Source organism: Alligator sinensis, unplaced genomic scaffold (genome assembly GCF_000455745.1).
Source record: "Alligator sinensis unplaced genomic scaffold, ASM45574v1 scaffold268_1, whole genome shotgun sequence".
Classification (NCBI taxonomy): Eukaryota; Metazoa; Chordata; order Crocodylia; family Alligatoridae; genus Alligator; species Alligator sinensis.
Genome location: NW_005841853.1, coordinates 460,540 through 481,237, shown reverse-complemented (window position 1 = coordinate 481,237; position 20,698 = coordinate 460,540). Strand labels below are relative to the sequence as shown.

The following is a 20,698-nucleotide window of genomic DNA, read 5'->3' as shown; positions in this document are numbered from 1 at the left end:
TTTCTCTTAAGCTTTGGACAGTATTCATCCACAAAGAACAGAGACAATGCAATCCCCCAAACTATTAATTTTTTTTATAATTGTAAATTTATAATTTCAATTTTGCATACCAATGGAAGTCTCTCCCTACAGCATTGTTAAAAAATGATTTTTAAAAAGCCTTTGCTTAAAAAACAAGAAAGATTAAGCTTTCATTTTAGTCCCCCCCCCCCCCCCAACAACCCCCCCACACACAATAGTGTCTTTTTTTCCCCCCCCCCCCCCCCCCAAAATCCCCTCAGGCAATAAATAGGTTCTTTTGTCTCGTGGACTTGGGAAAAAATTTAAATGGTTTAAATTGCCCATGGTTAGAGTAACTGTTTCTTGCAATTATCAGATGGTAGTGAATAAAAATGAAAATTAAATCATGAAGGAATAAAAACCAGGTAAATGCATATTATGTCTTTCATGAGTTTCTCATGGGTCTTTTGAAGACTCATTTAATCATCTTTCTTGTCTTTTATTTTGATATGATAATTGTTTCCTTTATTTACTTTAATCGCCCTTATTTAATTAGCTAATTCCTCATTCTTTTTTTTTCTTTTCCTTTTTCTACTTGCTTAGAATACTTTCCTTTTAAATGGAATTCTATATCAATGCAGACAGGTCATATTTAATAATGTACGAATGCGAATTTCGGAGTAAAAAACCTGGTTTCTCTTCCCTACCTTCTGGCCAGACTATCACCACAAAGCTAGGCTAGCCTAAATAGCAGAGCTCTCCAGCATGTCCACTTTATGACCTATCATGAATCCACGTCTGTGCACAGAGAATAGGGGTCTTAAGGCTCAAATTGAAACTGGTTTTTCTGCTGTAGCATTATCATGCCAAAGTCAATTTTTTTACTCCCTGTTGTTTTAGCCACTAGAGTTGATGCTTTAAAAAAATGCAGCCTTTTCTTTTTAATAAAGAAAGTAAAGAAAAAAAAATAACCTTCTTATATTCAAATGTAAGTCATTTTCCAGAAGAGATCAGCCCTGGAAAATTTCAGATTAAAAGAAAGAAGTTTCCAAGAGTTACAAGCAGCTGAAAAGAGGAGGTTAGCATGCAAACAGTTATTTAACTTAATGATAGCCATTGCTGGCCTGTTCCACAGTAATTAATTCATTTTTCCCACTGTTAAAAGTAGAGGATCGTCACTTAGTTTGTCCAGGGTTCATTGGTCAGATATCTGTTTGAGCTGACATAATTTCTATTCTTTTGTCCTTAGAGATGGAGTTAAATAATTTGGGGTTCATTTGTTATTTTGTCTACTCGGTAACATAGCACAACAATTGCTTTTGTTAGTTAAAAGTATTCAAGTTGAAAGCACAATTGTTGAAATGTTAGGTATTTTATAGAGAATTCATGATGCTTGAGCAGAGAACAGGCAAAGAATGATCAAATAGACATCCTGAAAAATCCCCTTTTTATTCACTTCAGTATAATACATTTTTCTCCAATCAGCAATTCAGTCTGCCACAGTGACATTTTGTTATAGGCCAGTACACCCACTGTGCTATCTATGCTTTGCTTCCAGGATGATCCAAAAATAACCATACCTGTAGGTGGATGTGAACGTCTGACAGCTTTCTACAGAAAGAATCAGTGTAGATGCTTCATGTTGGAACAAATCCACTTCAAGCACAGCACTTCTCTCTTTTTCTTCAATAAAAATGGACTATTTTTATATCTTGCTATAGAATTAACATTAGGAAGTTTGGTGTATTATACCATCATTGAAAATAGTATTCATTTCATTTCCCGGAGGCAGCAGGGAACCCTTACCTACCTTAACATTCATTATTTTTATACCAAAAATAGCGATATTTTTAAAGGCATATGCTCTGTGTGTATGAGGTAGGATTCTCCAGTGGTTAGAGCACAGTAGCTTGCAAGAGATGGGTCCAATTCCTTGCTTTGCAGATGTCCTGCACTCAAGTCCCCTAGCTTTCTTGTGCCTGAGGGCAACCTTAAGCCTGACACTAACCATCAGCGTAGACATAACTTTCTCTGCCTAACTTTACCCACGTGAAAAAAAGAATATTTTGTATTTGCCTGTTAACATACCTTGGATGTGTTATGAGTTTTAGTTTAAGTGCCGAAAAGTGCTAATATTAGGATGGTGGTGGTGTGGCTGTGAATGAATGTTGTTGATTATTAAAAATAGGAGGAAGTTATTAGCCAAAGCAGTGGGTGTCATCTTGGCTTAGTCACCAGGAAGGGGCTGAGCTGGCAACCCCTCTAGAGCTGCAAGCACAAGGTGCTACAGCTAGGATCAGAGATAACTGAAGGCTGTAATGGAGTCTCACGCTCTGTGGTGCACAGAGGGACTCTAATGCATTCTGGTTAATGTGTTACAGTGGCAAATGGGTCTTGAATTTCCTTAGGTACAGCACACTATAGCTTAACAGTCGAACTTTTGCCTGAAAAACGTGGATACCGAGTCTTAAGTTTGTATGTTCATATTAAAGCATCAAATAAGTGACCTGATTTCCAGAACCTTTCAGCACTAGCCACTCCCACCGATTTCAGTGGGGTATGCTGGAGGAGCCTAGTACATCTGGTAACTGAGTCACTTTTAAGGCAGCTAATCAGAGATTTAGGAGCCTTGCTTTAGATACTCACGCTTGAAAATATTGGCCTATGTTTAATTTTTTTTAACATCCCACAAAAGTGTCCTACACATGTGAAAAGCCGTGAGTCATGGCATAAATTGCCAGGAGGATTACCGGAAAAAATGGGGTGTGGAGGAGTGGAGTTACAAGCAGATCATTTCATTTCACTGATGGAACTTGTATCCCTGAAAATGTACCAAGGGACAGTTAGAGGATATTGTACCCCTTAAAATGCATTAAGTCCTTTGCACCTTCTCCTAGCAATCATGTTGCTCTCAGAAGGGACTGCATTGTTATAACCTCATCAGTTGGAGCAGTTCAGTCACTGCAGTGTTTTGAGTGGCAGGGTGAAGGGAATGAACAGAACCTGTCAGTAAAAAAGTTCCTACAACGCTAGTAGCAGGCTTTGTGCAAAACTTCTTGTCTCCTTTTAAAGTGACATTTTACGAGTTTAGACCTAGAAACTTTCTCTCCTTGGAGCTTGCGTAACTCTGCTGTGAAGAAGTGAATCCTAATGCTTGCTGAGAGTACCATTTAATAAATACCAGACATTGTAAAAAGTTGCGTGCTTTCTGGAGGATAAAAATGCATGCATATTGTTCAGAGTAAAGCATTATGCTAGTTAATTTTTTATTTATTTTTTTTGGAAGCAGAGTTTGGAAACAGAGTACAGTACTTTACTAAATGTGAGGTGAGATGGACCTATTTTTTTAAATATTAGTACATTATCTACTATCTAAGGTATTAAATCCATCGCCTTGGCACATTTCAAGTTTAGCTGGGGTACATTTTGAAAGCGTCTCTCCAGCCTGCATTTAATCTGTAATATTTCTGTAATATTTGTAGCTGTGGTTAGCCACAAGAAACTCCATTTTAAGAAAAGCACATCAGTACAAGTTGCACGTAGGACACACACCACCACTATATTACTGCCTTGTTCCAGTTTATTTTCTGCCACAGAGTCGTCAGGTGTTGCCGTCAGCTCGGCTACCCAAGGTCGAGCCGTGATCTCCAAAGCTGTATGCTTTTAGCAGAAGTCTGTAAGCAGAACAGCCTAGGGTTCTTAACAGTCAGGCATTCATTTAAATCGTAAAAAAACCTGCACACCTGAAGAAGTTTAATATTGATGGTTCACCACAGCCAGTGCCAGTCCTGCACCTTACTGAATTCTGCTAGTGCCCAAAGATACGCCTGTCGTGTTCTCCTGGGCCTCAATATTTGGAGGTATATGGTGTAAATTGAAGTTCACTGAACGGTAACTTCAATTTACACCATATACCTATTTAGCCTCGTAGCATGTTAAACAAAAAGAATGTGTTTTCTGCCATGGTCTGCTGGACTGAGTATGGGGCTACATACTGCTGACTTGTATGATTTGACCAGAGGAATGTAGTCTTTGCTATAGTATGTATTAAACACTTGTATGCCTTTGTTAGGTACTTTGCCCTCTATGGATGCTCTCATATAGGACATCTTGAAAGAACTATTACCATACTTGAGTGGCATCGACGTGTTATTTTATAATTATGTGCAAAGGAATGGACCAAGTATAATTTTATATCCAACCAAATAGCTTTCTGCATTCCTTTGTCCTTTATAGAGACAAACGACTGCACATCATGGCATGTCATTGCCCTTTCTCATGGGCACCTCATGCCCAATTAAAAATCCTCTCCACAATGCAAACAGTTCTTAATACACATTCTAGACTTTTAATGACTTAAGGCAGGAATCTCAAACTGTTTTATAAAAAGGCCACCTCTTTTCTCATGGATGCCTCCCCTCCTATCATGAAGACCACCTCCGCTGTCATTTATAAGTGAACAGTCTTTTAAACAAGTACATTAATTGTGGACCTTTAAACCACTGGCCTAGCCTCTCTTGACCTTGTCTTTTTCGATGGAAAGATGCTGTTTCTTATGATTATGTATGTATGTATGTATTATTATTACTACTTAGCATTTAAAAGTATGCCAAGGACATTATAAATGTATAGAAGACAGGTCCCTGAACATAATGTAACTTAAAGTCTTAAGTTTTTGCTACTATCTTGGCCTTCATGTAGAGAGATCCTAGGACCAGACAACGGCCTAATGACTCTAGGGCTAGGGGCAGACATTCAAAAAGCCTGAGCCTGAATTGATTCAATCTTTGCAGGTTAGTCTAACCTGCGATGCTTGAATCGATCTGGAGGTGCATAGTCATCCCCTTTTCATTCCAGAAATGCTGGCACATGCCTGCAGTCGCTCAGGCTAGAAGGCGGGGGCACTGGAGCAGCCCTCCCTTCCCTTCCTTCCCACAGAGCTGAGCTGGGGGGGGGAGTGGGGGCATGGCCAAGCCCCATCAAGACGCTCTGATTAGGGAGGGGCTTAACTTAAAGCAGGAAGGGGTCTGGGACAGACATTGCATAAACCAGTTTGACCCAAATCAGTTAAGTCTGGTACCACGTTCAACCAGCTTTATCTCAAACCAGTTTCAGCCATTTTCAAACTGGTTTATGTGCACTAAACTTATGTTGTTACAGGTTTAAACCAGTTTCTGATAGTTAAACCGGTTTGTGTGTAATGTCTGTCCCTAGGCTAGAACACCGTTTATCAACCAATGTTGCACAGCCAGTAGATAGGCGGTGAAAGGGCTGTGGATAGGCAACAAAGGCTTGTGATTGATTCCTCCAGAATGTTTCCATGGCAGCAGTCCACACTAAGTTTCAATTGTGTTCTGTGCACATAACCTCCCAAAATGGAGACAGAATAGCTGCCATGGTGTAGTGCTGCAAGAGGAGCTAACTAGCATGGCTACTTAGAAAGCAGAGCTAGGATGTGCAGAGCCACCTTGGGTTACCTTCTACATCAGGGCAGCCCTGGAGGGATTAACCTGTGGCCCCCCCAGGCTCCTGGTTCCCCATTGCTCTCCTGCTGCTGTTTCTGGGGTCTTCAGACTCTGCCTTCTTCCTCCTGTTTCTGCTTCTGCTCCTGCCTCTGCAGGGCAGGGTTATGCAGCCCATAGGACTGAGGGATCCTACATCCCAGCAGCCTGGGGGAACCTGAGTACCACACATAGGGCAGAAGTGCCTGGTGTACAGCGTGGAGGCACCCGTCACCCAGCCGTGGGGGAGGGAGCACAAGGTGCAACAGGGGGACCAACACAGCATGGCCCAGCATACGGCTCCCACAGCATGCAGCCCAAAGGACTACAGCTCTCACAGCATGTGGCGGGTGAGGGTGGGGAGGGCTAAGACGCCCTTACACTGACATAGGTAGCTCTGCGCAGGTTCCCAAAGCTAGCTCTGCCCATCCTGATGGAAAAGTAGAATCGCCATATTCATGAGGGCTGTGCCTCTCAGAGCTGCCCACGCTAAAGGGACTTCACCGTACTACTTTCTGTTGTACCCATACTCATTTCATTTCCAGAAGACCCACTGCTCCTTATCGGAGCTTTTTGAGCAGTGTTTGAAATGGGGTTCTCTTCATTTGTCTGTATAGTTCATTGTAGTAGGAGAACTATAGTATTTGAACTGTAGCTCGGTCAAAGTGCAAAGAATTTGTATTAATAAGAATAGCTCTGTTGCCAGTATTAACTCAGTTGGTGGAACTGGGTGATTTAGTTTGGAGAAGAGAAGACTGAAAGGGGATTTTGATAACAGTCTTCAAGTACCTGGTTGTAATGAGGATGGTGACAGTCTGTTCTCTGTGGCCACGGGGGACAGGGCAAGGAGCAAAAGTCTTAAATTGCAACAAGGGAAATTTAGGTTGGATATTAGGAAGAACTTTCTAATTGTGAGGGTGGTTAAGCACTGGAACTGATTACCTAAAGAGGGTGAGGAATCTCCATCCTTGGAGATTAACCTCTTAAAAGCAGGTTAAATGAGCACTTGAGTGGAATAATTTAGACGGGGATGACCCTTCCTCAACCAGGGGGTTGAGCTAGATCAGGGCTCTCCAACCGGCAGCCATGGGCTGCACGCGGCCTGCCAGCAGCTAACAAAAGGCCCACATCTCTCCGATTGCCATGCAGTGTAGAGAGTGAAAGGGAGAGGGGTCATGTATCTCCAGTGTAGCCCCCACAGAAGGGGTTGGAGGGTTGTGTACCACTGGCAGTGCCAGGGGCAGGGGAGGAGGGGCCCACACAACTGGGTGTATCCAAAGAGGGTCAGCCACAAGCATGTGCACAGCATGGTGTGCAGCTCCGGGGGCGACCTACAACTGCACTGCAGTTGAATAGCCCTGAACCAAATGAACCTCCTGAGCTTTTTCCAGCCCTACTTTTCTATGACTATGTAGTTCCCTGGCAGTTTAATTAAGGCAGCACACAATTCTTGGCCCACCGCTGGAGCTAGGGACATAATATTTCAGTACTTGACTGTACATTTTCTTCACATTAAGAGATTTTTGTTTGCTTTTGTTTCCCAATTACAGCTGGAATTACTGGATACTGTGAACTGATGTATCCCTTTACACGCTAGTATGCTGTGCCCTATTTTGTTTCCGCTAGGTGTCTTAGAGGGATGCATTGTGCATGTAAGACCAGTGATTTTTTTTCGGTTGTAGAAAATATACAATATATTGCTATGCAAGTCATAGAAAAAAGAATAAAAGACTGGCAGTTTACAGCAACGATGGCTGGTATCTACAAATCAATGCCATACAAATAGAACAGAAAGAACAATCTGAAATCTGCCCAGTAAGTAACCTGCTCTATCCGGTCCCCATCTCCATAATCTCATAGGTAAAAATGCCTGTACACACAATCTGTTTCCTGAAGGCAAGGGTCTTCTATTTGCTAGAGAGGGGGTGGTAAAGAAAACACACACTGCAGCGAACTAGAAGGCTACACAAAATTACCGACTCCCATTTGTTTCCATGTCTGTGCAGCACCCTTATATGTTCTGTTTCCTCCTCCTTTCCCTCTGGGGGGGACCTGTGATATTACAGGGCTGGGAACTAAAACAACAAAAGGCTCAAGATAGGCCTCTAATCAATATTCAATTATAATTAGTAATTATAATAATATTTGATTATATAGGTGATCTGGTCTTCAACAACGCTGAGATTCTTGGAGCTCCTCTGAGCACTTGTGAAAATCAGGCCAACTACTTGAGAGTCTAACTTTAAATTCTTTAAGTCATGGTCTCTGATGCCCGACTGCTGTTCCCAGCTCTATCAGTGACTTCCTATTTAGCCTTAAAGAAGTCACACTGCTGCATTGTTCCCCTTCTGTAAAATGGGTATAAGAATAGGGACCCATAGGACATTACAGACTGTGAATCAGTCTTTGGAAAGCCACTTTGGTAAAAGGTGCGCTCAGGAGTAGTAGGGCCATAGCAAAGAAGCTAAATGAATTCTTTGCATCATTGTTTACTGCAGAAGATATTTAGGGAATTCCCACACCTGATCAGTCCTTCCTAGTAATAGGTCTGAAGAGCTGGATTGCACTGAAGTGGCAACAGAAGATTAAAATAAATGAATTAATTAAATATCAGTAAGTCACAGCAATGGATGAGGGTCACCCAAGGGTTCTGAAGAAACTCAAAGGTGAAATCGCAGAACTGTTAGCAATAGTATATGAACTACTACTACAAATGGCCTTTATGCCAGAGGACTGGCAGGTTCCCAACATAACATCTACCTTCAAGAAGGGTTTCAGAGCTGATTCTGGGAACTATAGACCATGAAATGAGTCTCACTTCTCCCCTGGCAAGGTGGTAGAATTTATAATAAAGAATAAAGTCAGCAGTCACTTGGAAAAGCATGGCATGCTGGAAAAAGTCTAACTTTAGGTTTTTGTAAAGGGAAAGTATGCCTCACCAATCTGCCTGGTGATCTTTAAGGGTGTTAACATAAATGTGTATAAGGGGGATCAAGCTGACATAATATATATTTGGATTTTCTACAAAGCTTGCAACAAGGTCTCTCAGTGAAAACTTTTTTAAAAAAGGAGAAAAAAAAGGAGTTGTCATGGGATTTGAAAGAAGGTTCTTTCATGGATTGAGAGCTGGTTAAAAGAGATTTAAAAAAGGGTTAAATGGTCACTTTTCAGGATGGAGAGGAGGTCAAATGTGTGGTTCTCCAGGGATATGTGCTGGGTCTGGTTTTGTTCAACATTTTCATCAATGACTTGGAAATGAAGTGCACAGTGAAATCTCTGCAGGTTTGTAGATGATACTAAATTGTTCTGGGTAGTCAAATCCGAAGTTAATGGAGAGGAGCTGCAGCTAGATCTCACCAGTTTAAGTGAATGGACAAAAAATGGCAGGTGAACTTCAAAGTTAACAAGTGCAAAGTAATGCACGTGGGGAAAAATAACTTCAATTATATGTACACAATGCTGGGTTCTGAACTAGCTGGTATGACTCAGGAAAGAGACCTCCAAGTCATTGTGGACAGTTCTCTAAAAGCATCAGCTTGATATGTAGCAGCAACCAAAAAAGCTAATCAAATGGTATCATTAACAATGGAATTGAAAACAGAACAGCAAACATCATCGTGCCACCACACAAACCCATGGTGCACCCATGTCTCAAAAAAGATGTAGTAGAATTAGAAAAGGCACAGAGAAGGGCAGCCAAAATGATGAGGGGTCTGGAGCAGTTGCCATACCAGGAAAGACAAAAAAGGCTAGGACTCTTCAGTTTGGAAAGGAGAGGGGTGAAGGGGAATATGATAGAGGTTCATAAAATCATGAAGGGTGTAGACAAAGTGAACAGAGAACTGTTATTCCCCAAGTCCCAGAGCAGAGATGACTTATGGGACTTTTTACCAGAAGAGGTGGTAGAGACAAACAGCATAGCCAGGTTCAAAACAGGACTAGACAAATTCATGGCTGATAGCTATTAATCAGCAGACTCGGGTGTATCCTCCGGCATCTCCTAAACCTAATGATGGTGAATGCCATTCACAAGGGATCATTCTAGATATTCCTTGTTCAGTGCTCTCCCTCTAAAGTGTCCGCTCCGGACGCTGTTGGAGACGGGATACTGGACTAGATGGACCATTGATTGGACACAGTATAGCACTTTTTATGTTTTCAAGTTCTCCTTTAACATTGAGTCGGGCTGTAAGGGCCCAGATGCTGAAGGGTTCTTTAGTCTCCCTCCCACTACAGAGATTTGAGGTTGATGCTGCATCTTTCCCTCCCTTCTGCCTAAGAGCTGGTCAACTCACCAGGGACCTACAGCATCTTTCTTCCTTCCACCCTGTTAGTGCAAGGATCAGCTTACATGGGAATCACTCTTTCTGTGTTTCGAAAGGGGAAGAAGGGGCTGGCATCCTCTGTCAGGCTACTCAAGAATGGCTGTACAACTATTACCTTGTCACTCCAATGCTTCCCTGTGACTTTCTCACTTGTTCATTGTTCCCAGTCTCTTGGGGGCTGTGTCTCATGTTTTATTCTATCCTGTGTGCAGGTGGAACACATAGACTTACAAGGATTGTGATCTTTGATGTGCTGTCATGCAGCATTTTGGAGATCACATGCCAGTGAGTTTTAACTTTTCCCTCCAGCCCATCAACAGTGTGTTAATTAAAGTGCCTGCTGGCGAATCGGCCTCCCCAGCCCCGATACAACCCCCAGCTCTTTTGCCAGAAGTTGCCCTCAGAAAGTGAATTGAATTGGTGCTCGCCTGCCTAGGCTCACGACACAGATTGTAACACCGCTAATTTGGATGTGGGTGAATGTTTTGATTGGCTGGAAGCTACTAAAAAAAGGGCAGATAATTTAATGCCAATCACACACATGCTAGTTAGCTTAGAATACTGATGAGCCTGTTGAAAGGCCAACTGCATCTTCTTTTAGCAGAAAAAAATTAAATGTCCTCCTTTCTCTCCCCCCTCAAAAAAAAAAAACCTTCACAAGAATAAATTAAAACTTGGAGGTGTGGTTATTATCACAGAATAATTGGACCCCATGGGATTGGAGACACTCGACGTTTGCTAATGCCCCTGGGTTGTGATTATCTAATAATGATGATGCCTCTGTCATTGCTTAATTATTCTTCCCCTTTTGAATCTTCCTTCTGTAGTCAGAACCTGTAGTGCGTGCTCATTTCAGACAGAAATACCCACCGCAGGTCCCACAGAACAGGGTCACGTGGGTGGCTTGATTGACTTGGCCACTCTCCTCCACACCCATATAACTTTTATTTCATAAATTATGTCGTTGCTAGCCTTCAGTTGCTTGTCTTTTCCAGGGAAGACATTTACAAGCTGCATTAGAAATAAAGGTATCCCCTCACCCTAAAACAATCCTTTATTGTCTGGGGCTGTGTGGATGGGGGGCACTATGTAAGGACTGTGTGGTGGGAGCTGTTGAATACAGATCTTGGACACCTAAGGTCGGATCTCACACAGATCAGAAATGACACCAGATCGGTAGTCTTAAATTCCAGCAGAAACTAAACTACCCATAATACAGTGTGACTAGTTTTTTGTCTAGGAAATGATTTGTACTGAAATAACATGGAATCAAACAGGAGCTGCCAGCTGTATGTAAAGTCTGCTCCACAATGCTAAACGCTTACCCAAGTCCTTTAGCTCCTCATTCACGTTAAAGTTGAGAGTTGGGGAGAGAGAGAGAGACTCAGATCGCCGTTGGTTTAACAGCTAAAGATTATAATGACAGTGGCAAATTCTGCATCATCTGATTATCCTTAAATCCATCCTGTTTGCTGAGCTTTGCCCTCCCAGATGGAGTGGGAGACAGAATAATAGGGTTGTTCATCCGGGGGATTTCCAATGGGAAACAAAACCTCCTAAATTCCACTCCCCGGAATTAGTCCTGGTTCCCTGCACCAAAGATCATATTACCCAAAGCCCCAACATTACTCTTAATGATGTTGATGACCAGGGTCCAATCAATGGTCAAAGAGAACATCACCTAAACCTTAAATTAGACAAGTCATAAGAAGCTGCGGCAGGAGAAAACAGGTGAAAGAGGGACATCCAGGTTGTGTGTACAGCATGCCCCCGTGCTGGTTTTCACCTTCATGGTAATGTTGTTTTTAATGTACTCTCCACTCCTGTCTTCCTGGGTTTTCGTAGTATATGACAAACTGTTGCTCACAACTTCTTAGGCATCTCTGCTTCAGTTAATCTATAAGGTACAATCCCACCACCTTTATCACTGATTGAAGAGATGTTGGATGCATAATTAGGAAAACAAATCAAAACTCTTCCACGTTTTTATCTCTTTGCTTTGCAGTAATACAGAGGGCCTCAGTGAGGGCTGAAGACCTCAGAGACACTTTGTTCCAGCCCCCGCAAAAAGCCTTACCCTGTAAATCAAGGGCGAGCAATTATTTTGGGCGGAGGGTCACTTACTGAATTTTGGCAAGCCATCAAGGGCTGCATGACAGGCAGCCAGGGGCAGATAAATATTAATTTTCTAACTTTTTTAGGGGCCCCGCAGGCCAGATAGAATGGCTTGGCAGGCCTCATCAGGCCCACGGGCTGTATTTTGCCCACCCCTGCTCTAAATAGGCAAGACAGGCTAGAATTAGAAACAGAGGTGCAAGCTGGGCAGGTGAGTTGTCCGAGGTCATGCAGCATTTCTATGGCAGAGCAGAGGACGGAGCCCAGAGGTGATTTCTAATCCAGCTGTCATTCAGTTCTCTTTGGTTCATCTTGGCAGATCCTCACTTGGCTGCATGCTACATCTGTGCTCTTATAGTCAGGAAATGAGCACAGCAGAATCCTTTATCTAGTCCCGAAATCAAGAAAGGTTATAGATGCAGTGGTAAAGCAGAGCCAGACTTGCAGTGTTGGATGCAGCTGAGCTCTGTACAAAAAAAGTAGGTTCAAGGATCCAATAGGTGAACCAAAAAACAGGGTCTGGCTGCATAGGTTACGGAGAAGGAATTTATCCCAGAGTAAGAAATCAGCCTAGACTGAAACCTCCCTGCTTGGGGAAAGGAGATGCTGGACCTAAAATTTTTAGAGGTTCTGTGCTGTCCTTTTTTTACTGCACCATTGTGATGCACATAGTGTAATGTGCACTGAGTTGCCTGAAATGTTTTATGGAGCAAAACAAGATGGAATAAAATGTAAGCCCCCTGTCAGAGAGGGCTGTGGGACTGTACATGGACGTGTGTGCATACCCTCTGTACTTGGGTGAGCAGGACATGAGGGTAAACCATGTGTTGTCTCATCCGAGGGGTGGGATTCTTCGAAATGCAAAAGTGCAACATCCAGAAAACAAAATCAGCACAGCCAAACTGCCTGAAGCCAGGTTGACTCACAAAATAAAGGTCATATGGGAAGCATCCTGCAAACTGAACAGCACTGAAGGGAGGGTTACGTGTATGGTGAGCTCAGGTGCTCCTTAACACTCATTGACATCCTGATGAGAGAAGAACCAGTGAGACACCCGTTCCACGTTCTTTTCCTAATAGATATTAGGATTATTTTTTCAGTGTGTAAGAAGATTGGCTGTTTTGGGAGCAAAGCACATCTTGTAGTTCAGCAAGTCTGAAGGGCTAATGTCAACTTACCCTCCTGGCCCATTCTTTCTAAAGGACAGGTTCTTGTAACATATTTAAACTGGCAATGACCTGAGGAGACTGTTGCAAGAGTTAGAAGTTATTGGCATGCCAAGAAAGGTGAACAATGCTCCCTGGCCATTCCCCCATGTTGTATAAAAAGGGAGCCGATAGAGCAGATCTTTATACCCCAGGGATTTCCCTGGGGCAAGAAGGATCTTTAATTAGGCCAGTACTTAAGGCTGCTTTGAAACACTGGAGCAACCTCAGCATAAAGTAGGATTTGACCCAGTGGGATTGACTCCCATCTCTTGCTATCAGTGAGTGCTTGGAGCAAGTACAGCCAAGAGACCTACGCTGCACCTCTGAGAGGACAATTCTGCCCTTGCTTGCAGGATGAGCAGAAATGCTTTCTCTCTTTCGTAAGAGGGTGGGTTTTTTTCCCTTTCAGATGGATTTGTCCAAAAAAACAATCTTGTTGCTAAAGAGCAATTCTGCTTACATCTTAGCAGATGTTGAATTATGCATCCAACATCTCTTCAATCTTAGGAAACCCACTTTTGGAATTTCTCTCTACTTCAGACCAGGGATACCTACTGTTTCTGTATTTCTTGTTTCTTTGTGGTCCTGTTATCAGTCGGCCGTTCCAGCGTCCTGAGGCCCAGCATGTTGACAAACCAAAAGGTAGGATGTCAGTGGCAACCTTTAAGCATATCATAGGCAGTCTCCTGGGGCCTCCCTTTGCTGCGGGATCTCGGAGAAGTCATTGGAGACCTGTGATAATCTGACCTTTATCAAAGGAAGTGAAGAAGGGAAAAAAATTATTTTGGCCATTTAGTTCCTCTCCCTGCCAATGTGCTGCTGTGGGCGTTCACTGAAAAATGCGAGAGACAGGAAGAGAAGAAGGATGCATAAGATATGGGATCAAAAAGGTTCTGGGTATAGGTCGAAAACCTGGAAGAAAGGTTAGAGTTTCTCCTAGAAGAACAGTTATCTTGACTTTCTCTCGTATATAGAAATTTTACTTTTCTCAAGACAGCACACACTACCGCACACACCGCTAAGTCTCTATATAGGAACAGTACGGATCTCTGTGAGGGAGATGGCAGCAAGACAGCTCGAATGAGGGGTCAGAAACAGAAGAAATCGGCAAGAATTAAAGTGCAAGTGCTCAGATTTTTTTTTTTCACATATTCATAGACCCGACCCTCTTACAAATCACAGACCAGAAAGTTTCAGCCACTAATTCTTACATTAAGCCTGATCAATTCTGGTTAAAGCAAGAGCATATCTTTTAGAAAGACATCTAATCATTCCAATGACTGGTATTACAATGACGAGTGCCATAAAAATGCATCTAAGCAAATAAAAGCATGCCTTCATTTTACAAAATTTATCCAGTCTTTTTAAAAAAAACATAAAAATAATTAAGTGGAAGTGCAGCGCTGTTCCTCTGTCATTAGTCCATGGTCACCCACTATTCACCAGACTTTATGAATGGCTTCAGTGCTAACTAGCTTGCTTAATGCTATCACTGCAGTTTATTGAAGCTTTAACGTATATGGATTTTACAGGAGGCAAGGAAAGAATAATTGATTGATATGAATACAGTGTGCGCCATGCAGGACAGTTCCAGAAGAGCTGACCATACAGCAAATTTTGTGTATTTCTATTTTCCTAACAATTAGGCTAAACGCTGGCGGATGGGAGTGTAATGGTGCTGCCTAATGGTGCTCTAGGTCAGTACATCAAGCTTTCTAAGAACCTGGAGACAGCTACTGGCTGGTTATTAAGTGCTGCTGTGAAGTGATTCAGCGCAGAGAGGCAGCGTTCCAGGGTTTTTTTATTTTGTAGACACAGAGCTCTGGGAGAAACCAATTTATAAATTCTGTAGGGATCCAATATGCCGTTGTCATCTGGACAGCTGAATGCAATACATATAAAATAATGCTGTGACAGCAGTAAGTTATGCTTCCTTTGCCATTAGTAAGAGCAGCTGCTGAGTCCAGGAGCTTTGCTGATACCGGTGAGCTGTGCAGGGTTCCCAAATGAGTGCCTCGATAGCCTTTACCTTGAGTCTTGTGATTATTTTTTCCACTCACCACTTCTTTTGTTTAAAGCAAAGTCACTTCAATTGAAAACAAAAAAGGGGAAGGAAAATGGAAAGCTGTCATCATGCTTACTGAGAAACTAATCTTAGCATACTCTGAATTTAGATAGTAGAAGTCTCTATATATGGCCTCCCAGGTATTCTAATTTTTTTGTCTACTTCCATTACATTTTGATAATGATGTTCATTAACTTTTTGGCAATTTGTAGAAATGTTTTCAGTGCTCATTTTTTCCTTAGCACTCGCATAGGCTCCCATTACCATATCAGGTTAGCCCCTCTTTGCCTTCTTTTGTAGCTGGGGAATAGAGGTAGGAAGCAAAGTGGGTCCTTCCCAGTGGTCCATCCTTCCTTCTCTTGATCACCTTGTGCTCCTATAAAATGTTTAACCCCACGCTCTCAAAGAAGTGATCAGTAAGATAGGAACAATCTGAAAATAGCCAAGATATTTTTGAGGTCATCTCTTTCCATCAGGTTTGTGCTGCAAAAGTAACCCAAACGTGAGTGCTGAGATTGTGGATGCCCTGGGTTGCATTTCATGTTGGTTCTGCATCATCTCTTTAGTTAAGCAAATTAAAATAATATGATCTATGCCTTCAGATTAGAGCATGACTGAGGTGTCTCCTCCTCTGTGTGTTGACAGGAACTTGAGCCTAAGATGTTTAATTCAACCCCAGATGTTGGTCATCCACTAACCATGTGTTTTTGAACAGTATGAACCTGAATCTAGCCACCATAGTAAAAACCATGGAAAAGGAGAACTGGCTCTGACTTTGGCAGCCATCCTCACTCACAAATATTTATTGACTGCTCTTGGAGGTCAGGCGGGGTGAGAGCTTCAGATCTGAGGTTTATATACTTAGGCCCCATAAGCATGGATGAAACATGGAGCAACCCACCAGATGGGCAAATGGGCATGTGTGAGTTAGTGTGTGTTGGGGCAAGAGCTTTGGTCTCTGTTGGAGCCTACTTCTTGGGTCTCATCAGCTATGGCTTTTCTTTGATGATGGTGGTAACTCCAGGATGCATGAAGGTGAGTTAGGGACAGAAAACGTTCCTGGCTCTTTTGTTGTTGCCTCGCACGTGTGACAAAAAGAACAACTGTTACTCCCATGTTTCTGATGCATCCCCCCTGAGCTGAAATTGTGGCATTTTAAAGAATATTTTCCCTTTCTGTAAGAGGAGAAGAAAAATGGTCTGATGGTTGATACACTGAGGTAGGGCTCAGGACATACGGCTAAAACTCCCACCTCTTTTACAGCTTATGGTAGTATCGGTCAAGTCAGACTCTTGTGCCTCAGTCCCGCATCTGTGAAACAGGGATAATAATATTTTCCTGCCTTAAGGGGACAAATATAATAGTGTTTGTGAGGCACTTAAACAATATGCTAATGTGAGTCATATAAATACTTGCTTAGCTAGACAGACAGAGGCTAGAATGGAAACTGTTTGAAAAATGAGTAGTACATTATATTTGGTACTTCATTAATTATTTTTCTTATTGTATATTTTTGTGATTTCTTGATTTATATTACATTTTATACAGTACCCTAGAGCTATGGCAGCATAACAGTGTCTCATTTAGAATGGAACAATTTTGGGTTTGCTTAATAGGTCTGGAGTCCAGAAGAAGAACTATTCATAAGGCAAAATCTCCTCTGATAGCAATTGAAATGAGCTATGCATGATTTTTTTAACAGTAGAGCTAAGAAGAGAAAATGTCTCCAACAGTCTATTTAGCTGGTCCTCACTTTCTAATAATCTCTTGTGAATATGCTTTTCTTTTTTTATCTTTTCACTTATTTAGTGTTGCACCACTTTGCAAAGAAGGCCAAATTATTCAGCTGTTATCATCAAAATCGTTAGGGCCAAAAAAGTCAGCAGCCCATCCTGTCCACCACCAATACCTTCTTGAGAAAGGCTGCAGCATTGGTCTGATTTCTTATGTTTTGTAAGGAGTTTTGCTGTGAAGACTAGAACCTAATGCATGATGATCTGTGACAAATTCAATTTGAGTTCTGCTTACTTCACTTTTGCCTTACTCTCCCCCTTAGTGGCTGCGTCAACTGCTAATTCCACGGCTGGTGCGGCCATGAATTCTTTGACTTCTCTGGGTACTCTTCAAGGACTGGCTGGAGCCACTGTTGGACTGAATAATATTAATGCACTAGCAGGTACCGTAAACAGTGAGTATTTATTGCTGTGGTGGACAGCCTTCCCCAATTATCAGTCTAGGAAAACTATCCATTGTAAACAAATGATACTATTTTTAATGCATTTGTAAACCAGTTGATCAAGTTCTGTGCTTGGCACTCCAATCCTGGAGACTTCACGTTTCACTCTGCTTGACCTGCAAGGTGAAGTCTGTTGGTATCCAGCAAAAATTACCTTTTCTTGTAGGACATATGGAATTTTAAAACCTCTTCTGTGTAGTTAGTGTAGATTATGGAGGTCAGTTTTGGTTGTACAATAGGTTCCTTTTTATGTCAAGAGCCAGAAACATCAACCTGTGAAAACCTCTACCTACAAGACAGCACTAACAGCACTAAGGAATGTAGGTCATTAAGAGGCACCTGTTTGCTGCAGAGGCAAAATAGGATGCAGCCTTTATCAACCTAAATGCAGAAATTGCTAGGTTGTAGCCATGTTGACATGGGAGCAATATATTTGCTTAAAAATTAAAGCCAACATCTTGGTTTTTAATTTGCAAGTATGTGAGAATGGCTGAGTTAGTTGCTCGTGTGTTAGACCATGAAAATATATTGCATGTAGTTTAGGGTAAGCACTGACCTTTCTGGCTTAAGATGAGGGTGTCAGCCTTTAGAGAGAACCTTCATCCTTGTTCTCAACTGCAATTAAGCCTTTACTGACGAACAATGATTTCTGTTCTATATCTGTTACAATGACTTCACCTTTGCCTGCATTGAAGGAAATTCACCTTGCATCTTCCCTCTCCCTCCTAGCTGTTTTTAGCTGCCCCTGTTCCTTGCATTTCCTCCTACAATGCAAGGAAAATATTTGATCACCACCACCAGTCTCTAGTCCATTAGCCATCGTAATGTACCCACAGGAATGGATGTCCTCCTCAGTATCACTTGCTCACTCTAATGCTCTGCATGATGTCCTTTTTGTCACTGTTATCTGGCTGCTCACCAATCATTTTGTTCTGTGATCTCTGGTTGTTGATGTTGGGAGCCGGGGATGGGAAGGGTTAATGGATTGTCCATGAAACTGTGGTGAGCGGTTGCATGGGGCCTTGTGTAGAAGAGGTCTTGCTTCTGGCAAGGACACAGATATTAAAAGGAAAAAACAAAGAAGTATCTTCAAAGTCAATATGGTTCAAGGCCAGTTTAGTGCGTTAGATTCCAAAATAGCTCACGTATGTTGAAGCCACCCGTGCTTTATATGCTGAAACCAAACCACAGAACATGGCACTTGTGAAAGATGAGTCTCCGTGGCCTCATGAGCTCTCTCAATGATACACCCGTCTACATGGAAGGGCTCACTGGGAGCTGATGCTAAACTTCTTTTCCCAGCCAACTCTCAAGGTATGCTGTGTGGTACCTGTGCACTGTAGTGTTAGGAGTAGTGTGGCATGGCCCCCATTTCCACAAATATTAAGGACCCAAGCACACTGGCACACTTAAAAGCAATGTTCCTTCACTACAGCTGATCTGTAGCAAGTCACCCACATGCTTTCAGCCCTTGACAGCATGTAAGAATCATGCCATTGCCCATTGCACTCCATTGTAGTGACACTTGCTAGATTCTGGACAATGAGTTTAGATTTTCTTAACAGGTATTTTCAGATGATGTGAATGCAAACCCATTTGCATATGACATCTGAAGTAAAATTGATGTAAACACAACCAAGGACCAAATTCTACCTGGGTCTAAGCAAACACAGCTTCCACGGACTTATACCAGCGGTGGGTTTGGTCCAAAATCTTGTTTGTCGAACGTGTCTGCAGACAGCATGGAGAGTGTGTATGCATATAGTATCTGTATGTATATATTATACATACATATTTACAAAATGTGTGTATATGTCTGTGTATATATATATGTGAGAAATGTTTAGAGATAAGATTTGGAGAGGGGTACTGTGTGCTTCTCATGTGCTATTTTATGAAACCTTTTTCTCTCCGAATAATGATATTGATAATCAACCTATGGTGCTCATGGCACTAATGACTTCAGAAGCTGTAACAAGAGACATTTCCCACTAACTTTAATAATCTGCCTCTTCTGAACCCAAGTATGCTGCCAGTGACCAACTTCCTTTGGGTTTTTTTACACTCTAACCTATTGTGGACTTTATAGACAGGAAAATTCAGTTCGTATTCCATGATTGGGTTAGATCGTGATCAGTCCAAGGAAAGGAGGAATGCCACTGGCTGGTAATGCCAGAGTCTTAGTCTTAGAATAATTGTACAGGAAAGTTGGAAAGCCATGATATGTGTTTTGGATTGAGGAATGAATGCTAGCTTGCCAAAGCATAAGTGGAGCAAAGACGGATCTATGAATGAGAGCAACAATAGACACAGCAGTGGGTTGATGTTACAGGTACTGGCAAGACCCTCCTGTGAAAGCTGTGTCATCATGCACAAAGGAATTTGTGATTTGCGGAGCAAGGGTGTGCAGGCTAGTGTGGGAGGGCAATCACCTGGGAGAGAGGGGAGTCCTGGATTGTGGTCCTTGCCTGTTTTTATGCCTTTGCATTTGATTTATGCAGACAGCCTTAGGAATAGCAACTATAAAAAAGGTTTTATCTTCCCATGCAAGTACCCTAGCCATTAGTCTTTCCCGTTATGCTATCTTATGCTTCTTTCTGGCATTGTTGCTTTGCAGTTTCACTGGAGGGGTGGAGCCTGCCCCCCACCAAAAATTGCTTTTAGGATGGTGCTTGGGTCCTTCTCCTTGAAGTTTGGGGATGTTGATCTGCCCCCCATCAGGCTGAGGAGAGCCTAGAACCTATATCTCCCACTTCCTGGCCAAGTGGACTAGCCACCGGGTAGTTTTGTAAAGGATTGGCACCGTACTTCCTCTTCCAGCATTTTGGAAGAAAGGGACCCAGTCTGGTCAGCGTGCATGAAGCCTGAAGATGTCTACCACGGTGGGCCTCTCAAGACACTGAAACCTCATTTCTGGATCCTGATTGAGTTTAACCATGAGATAAGCACTTAGCTACTCGGACTGAGGGTAGTTATGGACACAAGGGAACAAAGAAGTCAGTTTGCCAGGGGCATTCAATAACTAAATAGGGCAGCACCGAGTTAGGTCAGTCGCCTCCACTTTCAAGCAGCACCTGAACACGCGCACATGAACACACGCATTGTAGCTTTGTTGTTAAGCGCCTCACTTCTGCCTAAATCCTACTGTAGGGACCTGTTCCCCCTTTTTGGATCTAGCTGTGGGTGACTCTGTCACCTCTGGAAAATAAATAAAATAAACAGAAAAAAATGTTGCTAATAAAAATAAA

The 20,698-nt window shown here is 42.3% G+C and overlaps 1 protein-coding gene across 19 annotated transcripts in view; it reads left to right on the top strand.

Moving 5' to 3' along the window:
- Positions 1–20,698, top strand: part of CELF2 (CUGBP Elav-like family member 2) — a 490,120-nt gene that overhangs the window by 448,389 nt on the left and 21,033 nt on the right. For 13 of the 19 annotated variants that reach the window (XM_025213055.1, XM_025213079.1, XM_025213072.1 and 10 more), the window contains one exon: positions 17,271–17,402. In XM_025213055.1, the coding sequence (XP_025068840.1) occupies positions 17,271–17,402 (132 nt within the window). The remainder of the gene's footprint in view (positions 1–17,270; positions 17,403–20,698) is intronic. The other 6 variants (XM_025213061.1, XM_025213084.1, XM_025213097.1 and 3 more) reach the window with 1 other exon arrangement.